The following is a 17,480-nucleotide window of genomic DNA, read 5'->3' as shown; positions in this document are numbered from 1 at the left end:
CATGCTGCTACAGCAGAGTTGCTGCCGTATACCAAACGACAAGGAACTGCCTTTAGGACATTGATTTGGCTGAGCACTCACCAGGAATTAGTGTTTCTACATTTTTTAAAAGGCAACCATTTTAAGTGACAATACACATCAGGCTAGAAGAAGAAAGTTGAAACAAAGCCCTCTCTTCCCACCTTCCAAAGCCATGTAGATGAGAGGAAGGATGTCTGACTTGTTCCAATTAGGCTTCTTGGAATTAACAAAATTTATTTTCTGGCAAAGATGAATTTGGCTCATCATAGAAAGTTCTTCGAAGGCTGCTGCTAAACTCATTTCCCTTTGAAAAGGCGAACTTCAAGGCATGGTAGTGCAGAGGTAAGTTTCTGACTTAGAGAGCGTTATAGACTCATTGTGCTTGGCCTCTCATCTCCAACTCGCCTTCAAGAACAGGCTACACTGAGAGCTTCACTCTGCCTGATTTTACTAGCACATCCATGAATCGCACCACAATAGGACAATTTGATTATCATAATGATTCTGTTGTGAGCCCGTGCACTGCACCCAGAAGTGAGAACCAACGGACAGAGGATTCTGGGAATTCTGTGCACACGATGCTCCATTCAGGAGCCACGGCATCTGAGAAAGCAGTTCTCTCCACAGATTAAGTCCTCAACAAACACTCAATAAGCCATTAAGAAAAGCAGTGCCAAGTGGAGAGTGTCATTTGTTTACTTAAATCTGGGAGGTCTGAGTGTTCCTGGGGTCCTCATCAGGATGTGTCACGGGATGTGAATTCTTTGAATGTGAGTATTCGCTATGAGGGGACTCTGTAGGGTCAATCAAATTTTCATAATCACTGTCATCTGACTCCTCCCCACTGTCTCCAGCTGCACTCTGGGAAGGAAGAAGATCTGCTCCACTTCCGGGTGAACTTCAGTCCAGCACTGGTGGAAGCATAGTTGGAAGAGCCCACAGCCTGAGGCCGAGGCATGAAGACACTCCTTTCCACTCGAGAATGGCTCAGAGTACTTTCTTGATTGTTTGGGTGGAAATCAGAGTAAGGGGGAGGAGGATCAGAGGGCTCAGTGTCTGCTAGAGTACTTCTTCCCTCGGTTGAGAACCCAGAATAGGACATCCGAGGGCTGAATGCGGGCTCCAGACTTTCGGATGGCATCTGTCTGCTTAACAGGGCCTGCTGTAATCCTGCGTGGAAACAGGAAGAATGTTTTAAAAAGTTCCATGTCTTCACAGCTTTTTACTCCCACTCATTAAAGGAATGTTCTGGAAATGAGCAGCAATGCTGTGAAATGGTCGTTGCTAATATTTTACAAATAATTTCTCTATACATTAATTTCTTTGCATATCAAGTATCAGGCCAACCACAGTTACACAGCAAGACCCTGTCCACAAAAAAGAAACCTGACTTTAAAATCCAGGCAATCCGACTAGAGGTGCAGCCTCAAGATGTAGAACATAACTTTGTCACTCCAGATTCTGGGATATTTTGTCTGTTGCCCACTGTACTTAAAAGAAAAAAAAAAAAAAATTGGAAGTACCAGCTGACACTAAAAGCCATGCTTAATCCTGTTACAAGTCACATGAACACAGAACATTCCTTAGACAATATCCTATCAAATGCCATATTGCTTTTCTTTTAATATGTTTTTGTTGTCAGTGTCTACCATTTGCATAAAAGTGCCCAAGGAGGCCAGAAGAGGGCGCTGGATCCTTTGGAAACTGAATTTACATGTAGTTGTGAGCTGCCCTACATGGGTGCTGGGAACCAAACTTAGTCCTCTGCAGGAGCAGCAAGTTCTCTTCACTCCTAAGCCATCTTTCAGGCCCCCAAGAATTTCATTTTGAGAAACATGATATTGTCAATACACACAAAAACCTGTCCTAAATTTCTTAGATCTGTTCTAACTTTTACTTCAGCATTTCTCTTTGGTCAGAAACTTGAGGAATTCCATGAAAACAGCACTTCTCATTAGGAAATGCTTAAAGACAAGGGAATGCCCCCTGTCCTTCATGCGAACTCGGTGCTTGCATATAGTATAGGACTCATGCCAAACTGAAGGTATGGCTCAGTGGGTAAAGAGCTTGCCTAAAACACATAACGCCTGGCATTCAGGCCCCAGCACTACATAAAAGTGTGGTGGCACTTGAGAGGAAAAATCCCAGCACATGAGAGGAAAAATCAGGGAGGACCAGAAATTCTAGGCTATCTTCAACTACAGAGAAAGTTCAAGGCCAGCTGAGTGTAGTGGCAAAGCAAAAGCAGGCAGATCTCTCTGAGTTTGAGGCCAGCCTGGCCTACAGAGCGAGTTCCAGGACGTCCAGGGCTACACGGAGAAACCGTCTCAAAAACCCCCAAAATGAAAAATCAAAACAGAACAAAGGAAAGAAAGTTAGTTAGTTCAAGGCCAGTCTAGGATATATGAGACCTTTCCTTAAAATTCTGGGGATTAGGAGAGGGTTTTCAAAATGGTCTCATGTCACTTAATGGATAATTTGATAATAAAGTAATGAATAGTTTAGCCAGGTAGCAAGACCTAGCTACATTGAGCTGAGCATGGTGGCAACTGACTTTAATCTCAGCAGCGGCAGGCACATCTCTGTGAGTGAGAGGCCGGCCTGATCTACACAACAGAGTTTGAGGCCTGCCTGGACCATGCAGCAAGTTCAAAGCCTACCTGGGAAACTTAAGAACACTGTTTCAAAAATAAAAAGTAAGGCCAGTGAGATGGTACAGCAGATTAAGGCACAGGTCTCCAAACCTGACGACTTGAGTACAATCCTTGAGACGCACACAGTTGAAGAAGAGAACTAACTTTTGCAAACTGACCTCCCACTGGTACTCACAATAAATAAAAACAAATAACTAGACAGAGATATGAATGAATGAACAGAAACAAAACAAAAGAAAAAAACAAAAAACAAAAAGCAAAGCTGGGCACGGGAAGCATATGACTTTAATCCCAACACTCAGGAGGCAGAGTCATGTGGATCTCATGGGAAAAGCAATCCTGATCAAGTATGGTAGCATACACCTGTAATCCTAGTACTTGGGGGACTTGGGGGAGATCTCGTTAGAGGCCAGTGTGGTCTACATAGTAAGTTTTAAGCCTACCCAGGATACATAGTAAGTCAGTGTATAAAATATAAAATAAAGATAAGATAAATACAAAAAGGGGACTGGAGTGTAGCTCAGTGGTGGAGTCTTGCCTAGCACGTGGGAACCCAGTGTCAATCCACAGTATCATGCCCCAGGAACAAAGCCACCCTCTGATACTGGATGGTAGATGGGTCAGAAGCTTACTTCTTTCTTGTTCCTTTTCATTTTTCTTCTGAGTGATTTGTCTTCTCAATTCATTCACCTCTGCCTGACAAGATTCAACAACTCGCTCACTCTTTTCTACATCTGCACATACTGCCTGAGGGGGAAAAAGAACACAAAAAGAAAGGTTAGCTTCAATCCCAGGAAAAAATGGGCTTGTGATGAAGAGATGGCTCAGCACTTGAGAGCACTGACCGCTCTTCCAGAGGACCCAGGTACGAATCCCAGCAGGCTCACAACCACCCAAGGGATCCACACCTTCTTCTGGCTTCCAAGCTCACCAGGCACTGAAGTTATCAAAGTTAAATGTAGACAGAAAAGGTAGAGCAGTCTGGAGTGCTCATAAAAGCAGGGCTGTGTTCCCCCACTTCCCTTTATAAGACAAGACTCCCCTATATAGCCCAAGCTGGCCTCAGATTTAAGATCTGCCCCCAAAGCCTCCTGAGTACTAGCATTCCAAGTGTATGTCACCATGCCTGACAAGGATTGCTTTTCTTCTCTGCTCTTGTAGGCAAGCAGGCACATACACATGTGGAAGCTGGAAGTCAACCCTGAGTGTCTTTCCTTAAGAACTACCCACCATTTAAAACTTCTGCCTTATTCCTTTGAGAAAGCGGCTTTCCGTAACATGGAGTTCATGCGTTTTTTGGCTAGCCTGGAAGCTAAGCTTCTAATACTGTCTGCTCACTCAGTGCTAGGGGCACAGGCATGCACAGGACCATGCCCAGCTTGTTACATGGACCCTGGGATCTGAACTCTAGGCCTCATGCTTAAACATACTCTAACCACTGAGCCACTTCTGCAGCTTGATTTTTTTTTGGGGGGGGGCAAGGCTGTGTTCTAAGAGCTATATTATATTAATCAACACAATGAAGAATCAGTTTTAGTCATCTTTTTAAAAAATTATCACTAGGAGTTAAGGAGATGGCTCAGTGATTAAGAGGACTGCTCTTGCAGAGGACTTGAGTTTGGTTCCTAGCACCCATGTTGGGTGACTCAGAACTGCCTGTAACTTGAGCTCAGTGGAATTATCTGGCCTGTGTGGGTACTCGCACTCACATGCACAATACCCATACACATACTTAATAAGTTAAAAAACTAGTACGTATAGAATTAGCATGTGTGTGTATGATTGGGGTGTGGGTATGTGCCATGAGCACATGTGGAGGTCAGAGGGAATCTTTGTGGAGTCAGTTTTCTCCTTCCACCCTCACAAACTCCAGCTCCAGGGACTTTGACGCCCTTTTCTGGCCTCCCTGGGCACTTCATGTATATGGCACACATCCATACACACAAGTAGAACAGCCATACAGGTAGGTAAAATAGCTTTATGAATAAAATAAAACATTAAAAAGCATAAGGCAGACTTATTTAACTGAAAATAATTATGATAAGGGAAATCTGGAAAAGAAAGTAAGTTTCAGAGTTGAGGTTTGAACATATGTAATTCAACTACCAATAACCACTCTGAGAGCAGGCATTCTTCAAGCAGCAAGGTAATGTGTGATACCATTTAAAGTCATTTGGCGGCTGCTAATGGTCTGAATGGCCATGGTCATGAATTCAGGACAAAACACTGTTTTCCACTGCACATTCCACGCGTAGCAGAAATACCAAAAGCTTCCAGAAAAGAAGTTTGGCCCCAGTGAGTGTGAATAGCGTTCCCTCCACTTCTGAGCGTGTGATGCACACAGGCCCTGGAGACTGTCCTGCCAGGCTTTGCCCTTTTACCGAGGCTTCCCCGTTTTGGAGGCTGCCTTCACTCCTCCTCCCTCTCCTCTGGGCTCTTCCCCAGGCCCAGCAGAGTTCCAGCTTTGCCACCTTCCTTCTCATTCACAAACGTAAGTACAGTGGGAAGCGCCGTCAGCGCGTAGCTGGCAGTTGGAGGTGATGGCGTAAATGTTTGCTGCATGACTGACTAGGAAGAAACAGATTCCACTGTGATCCTCCCGCTCCACAGTGGCGGCTGCGGGCAAAGAGAACAAACTAGATGAAACAGAGCTACTCGGGCTGCCAGCTTTTGATATTTCCCCCTTAGAAGACAACTGACAGACAAACTGCAACCTCAGCACCACTCTATAAACTCACTTTCGAAGATACACTCCCAGAAAAAGCATGCCTGCAAAGGAGTCCTGAGTGCCCTAGGAAGCAGCATTAATTAATAAGTACTGCAGGGCCTCTCCCGCGGCACAGGATACAGCATTTGGAGGTTGGCATCTGACATTATCTTAGCAAAGTCCATTCTGACTTTTGAACCACTGCCCACTCATCTGTCAGTTAAAGATAAGTGTTTTTTTTTTTAAGTAGCACTTGAGCAATATGAACAAGCTAGAAATATTAGTTACCTGTACTTTCTCCTGAAGTGCATTATAAACCTGATAAATTGCCCTGATGTCCTTCATGACTCCATCTTTGTCAAAAAAGTCAGTACTAGAAGACAGGAAAAAGATGTCAGAGTTATTAAAACATGAGAGTTATTTTTGTTACCACTTCTACCATACAGTATTAATTACATACTGTGACTCAAAGGTGACATCTAAGCAATACAATTCTAGAGTTATAGAAAAGAAATAAAAAATATGTCACTAATTAAAAACAAAACATTTTAGCTGGGTATGGTGGCACATGCCTTTAATCCCAGCACTCCAGAGGCAGAGGCAGGCAGATCGCTGTGAGTTCTAGGCCAGCCTAGTCTACAAAGCAAGTCCAGGACAGCCAAGGCTACACAGAAAGACCCTGTCTCAAAAAACCAAACCAAACATTTTTCAGTGACTATATCTATCTTTAGGAAAAAAAAAAAAAGACTTGGCTGATCTGAAACTCACTATGAAGTCCCAGTCTGGCTATTTTTCTTTTTAAAACTGAAGGAAAGCAGCTGGAGAGATGGCTTAGAGGTTAAAAGCACTGCTGCTCTTGCAGAGGACCTGGGCTCAGTTCCCAGCAGCCACGCCGCAAATCATAGCATCCGTGACTCTGGAGCATCAAGTGCTCTCTTCTGCTCTCCTCAGGCACCACACACACAGTGCACATACATACACAATATTTACATGCATGAAATACAAAAAAATTTTTTTTTCTTTTTGGTTTTTTGAGACAGGGTTTCTTATAGTCCTGGCTGTCCTAGACCAGGATGGCCTGGAACTCACTGAGATTCACCTGCCTCTGCCTCCCAGGTGCTGGGACTATAGGTGTGTGCCACTACACCTGGTGTAAAATAAAAATTTTTTAAATCTTTAAAAAAATAAATAAGGGGGCTGGAGAGATGGTTCAGAGGTTAAGAGCACTGTCTGTTTTTCCAAAGGTCCTGAGTTCAATCCCCAGCAAACACATGGCGGCTCACAACCATCTCTAATGTAATCTGATGCCCTCTTCTGGCGTGCAGACGTATATGAAGACCACTGTATAAATAAATAATAAATAAATCTTTAAAATAAATAAAAAAAACTTGAAAGAAGACACAATAAAATAATCTTTATTTTTTAGACAGTAAATATTTTATATTTGACAGCCATATGGTCTTCAGCCACTGTCCATATATAAATAAATAAAATTATCTTGTTTTTGTTTTTTGAGATAGGGTTTCTCTGTGTAGCCTTGGCTGTCCTAGACTCGCTTTGTAGACCAGGCCGGCCTCGAACTCACAGAGATCCACCTGCCTCTGCCTCCCTGAGTGCTGGGATTAAAGGTCTGTGCCACCACGCCTGGCAAACTATCTTTTAAATAAGAATAAAAAGCTTAATACACTCAGGGATTCCTTTGTGTACACCTGTGAAGGTGCACATGTATGCTTGTGCAGGGGCCAAAAGTCACTGTCTGGTGCCCTCCTATTTCTTTCCACCTTACTATTTGAGACAGTCTTTTACAGAACAAGGCACGTTCCATTTTGTCTGTTCTGCTGCCTGATCAGCATGTGCCAAGCACCTGCCTCCAGGTGCAGGAGTCATAAATATGTGATACCCAACCCAGTCTTTTATTTTATTTTTTAAAGATGTATTTATTTATTATGTATACAGTGCTCTGCCTGCATATACACTGGCAGTCCAGAAGAGGGCATCTGATCACATTACAGACAGTTGTGAACTATCATGTGGCTGCTGTGAATTGAACTCTGGACCTCTGGAAGAACAATCAGTGCTCTTAACTGCTGAGCCATTTCTCCACCCACAGTCTTTTGTTTTTAACTAATTTGTTTTATGCATGAATGTTTTATTTGCATGTATGTCTGTGAACCATATGTATGCCTAGTACCTGCAGAATCCAGAAGTGGGCGGCACTAGATCCCCTAGGACTGGAGTTACAGTGATTGTGAGCCACTATGCAGGGGCTGGGAACAGAACCCAGGTCCTCTGCAAGAGCAACCAGTGCTCTCAATCACTGAGCCACCTTTCTTTGCACATGATGAGAATTCAAACTCAGGTCTTATGCTTACACAGCAAGTACTTACTCTCCACTGGACTACCTCTCCAGCCTCAGATTTTTGGATTTATTTTATCTTTTTGAGATAGTATTTCACTGTATAGCCCAAGATGACCTGGAACTCAACAGAAATCCACTGCCTCTGCTTCCTGGGTGCTGGGATTAAAAGTATGTGCTACCATGCCCTACAGAGCAGGCTTGTTTTGCTGTGTGTGGGTTTTATTGCTGCGGTTGTTTTGTTTTGTTTGAGGGCGGGTCCTACTCTGTAAGCGGGCCTTGAACTGATGGCCACCTCCACTTGCAGCCTCTCAAGTGATGGGATTGCAGGTGTGAATCACACATTTAGCTTCAGGGATTGTTTCTATAGTTTATTAAGAACAACTTCTGGTGTATATATATAGTGGCGGTGGTCTAGAGAATTGTCTGTTTTCTTCAATTTCAGTTAAAACAAACTTAATTTCACATTTCTTCTTACACTTTGAAAAACATGGACGAAGGCAATACTGTTGACAAAAGAACTCACTTTACCTTTCAACTTACCCATGCTCTTTAATAACTTTGGCATAACTTTGAGAAGTGTTTGGCACTGAAGACACTTTGTACTCTTGCTGGCTAGTATTGCCTAGATTGGGAATAGCAAGTGATATCCTTTGATTATACCTATGGGGACAATCGAGAAAAACAGCATGTAATAAGTACATTTCTTATTTGTCTGAGGCAGGGTCTTACTATGTAGCCTAAACTCAAATGCATACTCTACCTGCTTCAACCTCCCATGTGCTGGGATTACAGACATAGGCCCCATACTTGGCTGCACTGCTATGGTGCCTGGCTCAAACACTCTGCTCACCTCAGTATCCTCATTCCCAGTTTTATAGGTATTCCTTTAAGAATTCGAGTTGACAGGTTTGATTCCCAATACCCACATAATGGCTCAGTATCATCTTTAACTCCAGTTCCAGGGGATCCAACACTGTCTTTTGGCCTCTACCAGCACCAGGCATATATGTGGTATACAGAAATACGTGCAGGCAAAACAGTCATATATACATAACTTTTTTTTTTTGAGAAACTGGGATTGGTTCCTGTGGATGCAGCTTAGCTGGTAGAGTACTTGTCTAGAGTACCCAAAGCCCTGGGCTCAATACTCAGCAGCACATAAAGCAGGTAATCCCAGCACTCGGGAGGCAAAGCCACATAGATTGCTGTGAGTTTGAGGCCAGCCTGGTCTACAAAGTGAGTCCAGGACAGCCAAGGCTACACAGAGAAACCCTGTCTTGAAAAACAAAAACAAAAAACAAGCTCAAGGTCATTCTTAGCTACACAACAAGTTCAAAGCTGGCCTGGTCTACATAGCAAGTGCCAGGTCATCCACTACACACCTGGACTACAGAGCAAGACCCTGGCTCAAAAACTGAAGAAAAGGATAAGGCTGGCAGCAGACTCTGTGTCTCCAACCCTGGGACGCTGACACAAAGGGCTGTGACCACTGACTTCCCTTCCCTTAAAGCAGGAACCCCCTGAACACCCCGTGAGGACTGTGGCTATGGCTCACACATTATTTGTATGCCAGCGACTGACAAACCCTAGGAGATAATTAGTGAAATCCTAGAAGATTTACCTAACAATTACTACTTTCACTGATGGTGACTATGGATCCTGTGAGCACATTTCCAGAGGGAAAGCTTTCTGCAACTCTCAAGCAGAAAATAATGGTTGCATAATATTTTCTTCTCTTTAACAGGGTAACAACGGAAAACCCCCATCAGTAATAATGAATTCTTTTTACAATTTCCATCTTTGCATTCTGTGTTTTACATTTACAATTAGACTCCAAAAGTGGCAAAACATTGTTGCATAATGGGTCATGAAGAAGCAAATGAAGGGGCTGGAGAGATGGCTCAGCGGTTAAGAGCACTGACTGCTCTTCCAAAGGGCCCAGGGTTCAATTCCCAGCACCCACATGGCAGGTCACAACTGTCTGTAACTCCAAGATCCGACACCCTCACACAGACATACATGCAGGCAAAACACCAATGCATATACAATAAAAATAAATAAATTATAAAAAAAAAAGAGAAGCAAATGAAGCCCCTACCTGTAAGAATAATAAACACGTCTAGGTGATGCTTACTGATTCCCAAACCACTTTAATCCATTTAATTGGCAAGCAAGCCCCTGGAGTGCACATTTTCTGCCCACCAACTGTTGGGGTTACAGATGCAGGCTGCCATGCCCAACTTCTACACAGCTGCTAGGGAGTCAAACTGAGGTCCTCACTCTTGCTTTGCCCGCTGAGCCCTGCCCACAGGCCTGGTATCTTTGTATAGCTGGAGGGAAACTTCCTTTACCTGCGATTTGGTCTAAAGAGAACATATTCTAAAGCATGAGTGGAACTGTTGGCGGTAGAGATGAAGCTGAAGAGCAGGAAGACAAGATCAGGCACCCCAAGGATGCGCGTGAGCTGCTTGTGGATGACCTGCTCTCTGTAGGACATCTGCTGCTGGGTGTTTCTCCGGAATCTGTACCACCCGATAACCTTCTGCAACAAACACAAGACAGGACAGTATTAAGAGCTTATTTAATTCAGAAGGCGTCCAAATGAACACCTGCTATAAACAAATGCTCATGACCACTTTATGTTGGCTAGCCCAAAACTAAAAGGAACCTTGAGTGAATGGACAAACTGGGTAAACTGTGGTACATCTGTACACTGGGACCATATGCAGTAATGAAAAGGAACAAGTCACCATGGAGGAGTCTAAAATATTGTGCTCAGTGAAAGACGCCAGTTGCAAGGTGTGCTAAAGGATTTTATTAGCATAAAGTTCTGGAAAATGAATCTATAGTGATATATAGCATAGCTTCTTATACTGTGCTGTGACCCCATATAGGGCCACATAACTGAATGTGAGGTTAACCAAATTGCCAACAGTAAAAAGTTTCTAAATGTGAAGTGATCAAAAACTAATTCAAAATCAAATATGTAGGCCTGTAAGATGGTTCAACAGGTAAAGGTACTTGCCACCAAAGCTGCAGACCTGAGGATAATATCCACAATCTACACAGTGAAAGGAAAACTGACCCATGCAGGTTACCCTCTGACCTCCACATCTGTGATATGGCACAAAATGACCAGACAGTGAATGTGTGACACTCTGGGAAACACACACAAGCACACACACACATGCCACACACACACACCATTAAGGCCTCAGTACAGCCTGGGCTCTGAACACAGCACTTGCACTGCACATGCAGCACAGCATGCCATGCCAGCAGATGTGGGCAGAGGACCTCAGCTCTGTTCCACATGGGGTTATACCATGAGCTTCACAGACAAAGCTTTTAGCTCTCCTAAGAACACAATGGTTTCAATATGGAAAACAAAAGAATACTTTCTGCTACCATTCCTCAGTGCATAAATATCAAATTAGTGCATCTTTGAATTGAACTGCATTAAATGCTTTAAAAGAAAAAAAAAAAAAAAAACAAAACATGCTGACTTGGGCTTACTTAAAAAAAAAAAAAAATTACCAAATAAATTTGGGCTTGGATTAAGACAGAACTTCTAGCAATATTTGTAATATTATGTAATGCTATTTTGCACATAATCATGTGAAGTTGCTTTCCTAGCCTTAATGATTATAAAATTTAAAAATCAATTAACTTAAAATATACTGAAGATTCCCATAACATGAAATATAATGAAGATTCCCATGTCGCACAGTATTAAGTACCTAACAAATTTAATTCTTTTTTTTTCAACACAAGGTTTCTCTGTGTAGTCCTGGCTGTCCTGGAATTCACTATGTAGACTGGACGGACCAGCTGGCCTAAAACCCAGAGATCCACTTGCCTCTTCCTGGAATTAAAGGCATAGGCTACCACAACCTGGCTAAAGATTTAATTATCTTTTAAAGATTTATTTATTTATTTTTTTTTTGTATATGAGTGCTCTAGCTGCATGTACACCTGCACGCCAGAAGAGGACATCTGATCACATTATAAATGGTTGTAAGCCACCATGTGGCTGCCGGAAATTGAACTCAGGACCTCTAGAAGAGCAGCCAGTGCTCTTAACCAATGAGCCATCTCTCCAGCCCAAGATTTAGGCCAGCCTGGTTTATAAAGGGAGTCCAGAATAGCCAAGGCTACACAGAGAAACTCTGTCTCGAAAAACCAAAAGAAAAAAATATCAGTTTCTTTGTGACCTATTATCAATAAATGTTTTTGCACAGCTAGGGCATGTAAAACATTTTTTTAAACCAAAGTTTTCGCTGGGCGTGGTGCTGCACTCATTTAATCCCAGCACTTGGGAGGCAGAGGCAAGTTGATCTCTGTGAGGTCAAAGAGAGTTCCAGGACAGCCAGGGCTTTAAACACAGAGAAACCCTGTCTCGGGTGGGAGGGGGGATTACCATAAAAACAAAACAGCAACAATAACAAAAAAGGGTTTGTGAGTGCAAAAATTCAAGAAGCCCTGACATAAGCAATTCAGGGGTTGACACAGATAGGGAGGGACGGTGTGAGGAGAAGAGGGACGGGAAATGGAGTCAAGAGAGAGGTTTCCAGGTGGTGGGAATGCTCACTGTCATGTTAAGGTGATGGCGTCCAGTGTGTGCGTGAGTATTAAACTGATGAGAGCACATGCTAAGCTCCCTTGCCACATGCCCATTGTACAGCGTCGCCCATAGCCAAGCTCCCCGGTTGACTCGACTCTCAGAATATAGACATGTAAGAACATCTTTAAACAACAATTTCAGCTATTCAAATTATTGTGTGTGAAGAGTATTAGAAGTATGTTAAAATATAAAAACTCTGAAAAGACCTAGGAACACTGATTTATTGTCCCTGAATCTCAGTAAATAACACACCAAGATTTTAGATCTGTTGTTTGCTTATTTTTTGGCCTTGTCTCACCCACTCCTCGCACACAGGGTTTTCTTTGTGTAGTCTTGGCCTCCCTGAGTGCTGGGATTAAAGGTATGTGCCACCATGCCCGGGTACCTTGTTTTGTTTTTATTATACATTTTTTTGATTTTTTTTTTTTTTTTTTTGAGACAGGGTCTCTCTGTGTTAGGCTTGGCTGTCTTGGAGTCACTTTGTAGACCAGGCTGGCCTCGAATTCACAGGATCCGCCTGCCTTTGCCTTCCGAGTGCTGGGATTAAAGGCATGCACTACCACATCCATCTTTTATTATAGTATTTTTAATGCTTCTCTGAGAATTCTATACATGTGTGTGTGTGTATATATATATACCCCACACTCCTCACTCTAGCTCCTCTCAGATCCACCTCTTGTTCATTGTTAAGTTATACTATTGGTCAATTTCCTCTATAGCATTAAGCAATCCTTAATACAAAATCCATAGTTAAAAAAAAAAAGGCGATTTGACATTTGCTGACAGTTTTTTTTTTTTTTTTTTAAGATTTATTACTGTGTATACATGCGTGCCTTCACACCAGAGGAGAGCACTAGACCTCATTACAGATGGTCGCGAGCCACCATGTGGTTGCTGGGAATTGAACTCAGAACCTCTGGAAGAGCAGTCAGTGCTCTTACCTCTGAGCCATCTCTCCAGCCCTGCTGACAGTTTTAAATGAAATTCTCTCATCTTTCTAAAAAGTGAAGATGAGGATGCCAAGTTCATACTGGTGTTATCTGCAATTCTGCACCTCTGGGTTAGTTGCGAGCTCACTGAGAAACTAGGCCACTAGTACTAAAAAGCCATTTTTGGATTGCTGCATCTAGGCCAAGCTGAAGAATTAAGTTCTCTCTTCCCAGACCTTGTCTGTAAAATTTCATAGCTGAGTGTTCACGGATGTCCTTCTCATGTCTCAGTATCCCCTCACACTGGGGCACACTGATGAGCTTTCACTTGTGTTCTCTTGGTCCTTACAATGCTATGGAGATTTTATGCCTGTCATTGTCTATTTCATAAAGGGTGCTCTGACTTCAGAAGACACAAATTTTGCCCCCACCCGACATGCTTACCTTAATCTAAAACCTGAGGCCTGGACTGGAGAGATGGCTCAGAGGCTAAGAGCACTGTTTGTTCTTCTAAAGGCCCTAAGTTCAATTTCCAGCAACCACATGGTGGCTCACAACCATCTAAATTGAGATCTGGTGCCTTCTTCTGGCCTACAGGCACACATGTAGGCAGAATACTTACTACACAAATAATAAATAAAAACAAAAACAAAACAAACTAAAAACCCTGAGGTCTATGGAAACTTTGTAAGTTGTAATATTCTGCTAGAATTGTACATGATTACAGACTTTAAAAAAGCATATCTATGTACACATGTAGTGCGAGAGCTTATGTGCACAAGTGCATGTGCATCTTAACATGAATATGTGTGGACTCTGAGAGTGAGTCCACGTATCTTCCTCAATCACCTTCCACTTTATGTGTTGAAGCACAGTCTCTCACCGGACGAGAAACTCACTAGTCTGGCTAGCTAACTTGCTCTCAAGAGCCTGTCTCTACTTCCGAACTGTAGGCTGCCACTCCCAACCAGCATGTGCGTGTGTGTGTATGTGTATGTGTGAATTATTACTATTAGTTTTTGGGTTTTGTTGCTTTTGGATTTTTCAAGACAGGGCTTCTTTTATAGTCCTGGCTTGCCTGGACTCACTTTGTAGACTTATTTGGCTTCGAACTCACAGATACCTGCCTGCCTCTGCCTCACAAGTGCTGGGATTCCAGGCTTGCACCACCACACCTGGACTTACTATTAGTTTTTAAAGATTTAGCTTATGTTTCTGAGTGTTTGCCTACAATTATCTATGTGCACCATGTGTGCAGTACCTAAAGAGGCCAGAAGAGGGCACTAGATCATCTGGAACTGTAATTACTGCCATTACAAACAGTTGTGAGTTGCCATGGGAACCAAATTGGGTCCTCTGGAAGAGCAACCAAGTTGAACTATTTCTTTAGTCCTTATTATTTTATTAATGAGTATTTTGCCTGTGCAAAATTATAATTGTACCACATGTGTACACTGCCAGTGGAGGCCAGAAGAAGACACAGTATCCCCTGAACTAGAAGTGCAGACAATTTGAGGCCTCATTGTGGGTGCTGGGAACCAAACCCCATTCTTCTGCAAAAGCAGTAAGCACTCTTAAGCTGCTGAGCTATCTCTCCAGTCTTCTATTCAGCTTGTGTGTGGGATCTGGGAACATGAACTCCTGTCCTTACACTTGTAAGACACACAACTCTACACAGTTAGAAACCCTTTTCCTGCCCAATATGGGATTTATATAGGAAAAATTTGGCTCAATTCTCAACCTTCATATTACAAGTGTTCCTTTGTAGACAGAACACTCTTTTGAGATGAAGACTTAATTTCATGCCTTTCCTGCATGCTTTATTTCAGTGGACCCAAATAAGAATAAACTTTAAAGCTTTCTTGTCATCTTAAAAATTATGTATCATCTCTGCTTTTGAAAAAAATATCTTAGCTGAGTGGTGGTGACACACACCTTTAATCCCAGCCCAGAGGAGGCAGAGGCAGGCAGATCTCTGACTTTGAGGCCAGCCTGGTTTTACAGAGTGAGTTCCAGGATAGCCAGGGCCACACAGAGAAACCCTGTTTTGAAGAAAAACCAACATCAGCTGGGTGGTGGTGGCGCACACCTTTAGTCCCAGTACTCAGGAGTCAGAGGCAGGTGGATAGCTGTGAGTTCAAGGCCAGCCTGGTCTACAAAGTTAGTCCAGGACAGCCAAAGATACACAGAGAAACCCTGTCTCAAAAAAAAAAAAAAAAAAAAAAAAAAAAAAAAAAGCCAAAACCAAAACCAACCAACCAACCAAACAAACAAACCCTCAAGGTGGTCTCTTGTGTATTTGAATCATTACTCAAATTATATCTAGGTGCATGTAATACCGCTTTCTCCTCGAACTACTTCAGTAGTAGGGTGCTATAATGCATGAGGTTCAAGCTTAATTTTACACTCAAAAAATGAGGTAAAGTCAAAGAAGATGATGAGTTTCAAAGAACCTCCTTATGGAGATGGTTTCAAATGTGGCAAGCCAGCCACTAGGCAAAATGTCCTTGTTTCTGCCACAGACAGAATTCTGCCTAAAAATGGGCAAGATTGGGTGCAGTCGACGGCAAAACTCTGCCAAGACAGGGTAAGCGAGTCCTCAATAGTTCCTGCCTCACAAATATGTCTGTCAGATACACTGGGCCAGAAGGCTGAAGAAGATGCTCCAACGGTATAGAGGTTGGGTGACTGTTCAGGCAGCAAACTGTCCCTGTCATTTTCTCATTTTGGAAGCTGCTTACCTACACTTCAGTGTCTACTCAGATAATTAATTTTATTTCTTCTCAAGTCTCTAATGGAGTTGAAGACTAGATAGTTTAGTTTTACAATTAAGCTTAGTTGTTTTGGGATTAAGATGTTTTTAGGTCTAGATAGATGTTTAAGTTGATAAAGATGAGATATGATATTGATTTATATTCAGAATTTTAGATGCACCAAGATAGGAAAGATATTCTCGTCAAGGATGCCAAATACAAATAGCCAAAAACACTATGAATGCAACAGTAATATAATTCCTGATTGTTTTGTGGTTCTTCTTGCTGTGGGTAGTTTATTGTATGTATGTGTAATAATATAAATGTATATGTAAAAAAAAGAAAAGACGAAAAATGAGGTAAAAGCACTTCCTGCCAAGCCTGAGGACTTGAGTTTGATTCCTAGAACCCACATGACTGATAGAACTGCTCTCACAAATTGTCCTCTGGCCTGCACATGCTTGCTGTGGTATGTACACATATGCAAGTGCATCATGTGCATGCATACATACATGCAAATAAATAAATGTAAAAAACCAACCAAACAAAAACCTACTTTTTTTCAGGTAATATATTTTAGAGATCTGCTACTGCATGAAGACTTCCCTTGTTCTTTTTTTCTTAATATTTATTATTTTTTATGAGTGTTTTGCATTCATGTATTTTATGTACCACATGTATGTCTGGTACCTCCCATGGCCTGAAGAGGGCATTGGATCCCCCCAGAAACTGAAGTTAAAAATGGCTGTAAATCATCATGTGGGTGCTAGCAGTAACACCCAGATCTTCTGGAGAAGCAGCCAGAGCACTTGATTGCTGAGTGAGCTGTCTAGCTGCTTTCCTATTCCTTTTAATGGCTGCTTCAAGTTCTATAGTATGAGGCATGAATGTAATCGACTTTACCTAATCACTCCCTGTGAAGGATATCTAGATGGCTTTTAAAAGAGTGAAGCAACAAATATCCTTGTATATGGTATCATATACCAGTAGACTTTGGTATAAGCCTTTGTTCAATCATTAACCACTAGAGTCTTATGCAGATTACCTGAGTAGCTTAAGGTGTGAAATGAGTGATCTGCCTCCTAGGCTGCAGCAGGAGGTGTCAACACATGGCAAGGGTTTAGAACACAGCCTGGCAGAGTCAGATGTTCAGTAAGCCCAGCTCTCAGTACCATTCTTCTCTAGGGTCACATTTCCAAAGCCAAGGCTGCACACTCAACACTTACTGTAACACTCTTCTTGGGAATGGGGAAGCAGCTTGGTTGGTAAAATGCTTGTTCTAGCACACACCAAACTCTGGGTTAGAGCTTCAGCATGGCACAGACCAAGTGCTGTGGCTCATGCCTATAATCCCAACACTCAGATGGGGCTCAGGAGGATTAAAAGCTCAAAGTCACATTTAGCTACTCAGCAAGTTCAAACCCAGCTTGGAC

General features: G+C 42.5%; 1 protein-coding gene across 1 annotated transcript in view; it reads right to left on the bottom strand.

Moving 5' to 3' along the window:
• Positions 1-213: 213 nt before the first annotated feature.
• The window catches only part of Abraxas2 (abraxas 2, BRISC complex subunit), a 41,204-nt gene continuing 23,937 nt past the window's right edge, over positions 214-17,480 (bottom strand). Inside the window, 6 exon segments of the mRNA XM_051145460.1 lie at positions 214-912; positions 914-1,191; positions 3,308-3,422; positions 5,671-5,755; positions 8,282-8,401; positions 10,093-10,283. Of these exon segments, the coding sequence (XP_051001417.1) occupies positions 721-912; positions 914-1,191; positions 3,308-3,422; positions 5,671-5,755; positions 8,282-8,401; positions 10,093-10,283 (981 nt within the window). The 3' untranslated portion in view covers positions 214-720.

This window comes from Acomys russatus, chromosome 5 (assembly GCF_903995435.1).
Source record: "Acomys russatus chromosome 5, mAcoRus1.1, whole genome shotgun sequence".
Lineage (NCBI taxonomy): Eukaryota > Metazoa > Chordata > Mammalia > Rodentia > Muridae > Acomys > Acomys russatus.
The sequence above is the reverse complement of the archived record's forward strand: the minus strand, read 5'-3'. Positions and strand labels throughout refer to the sequence as shown.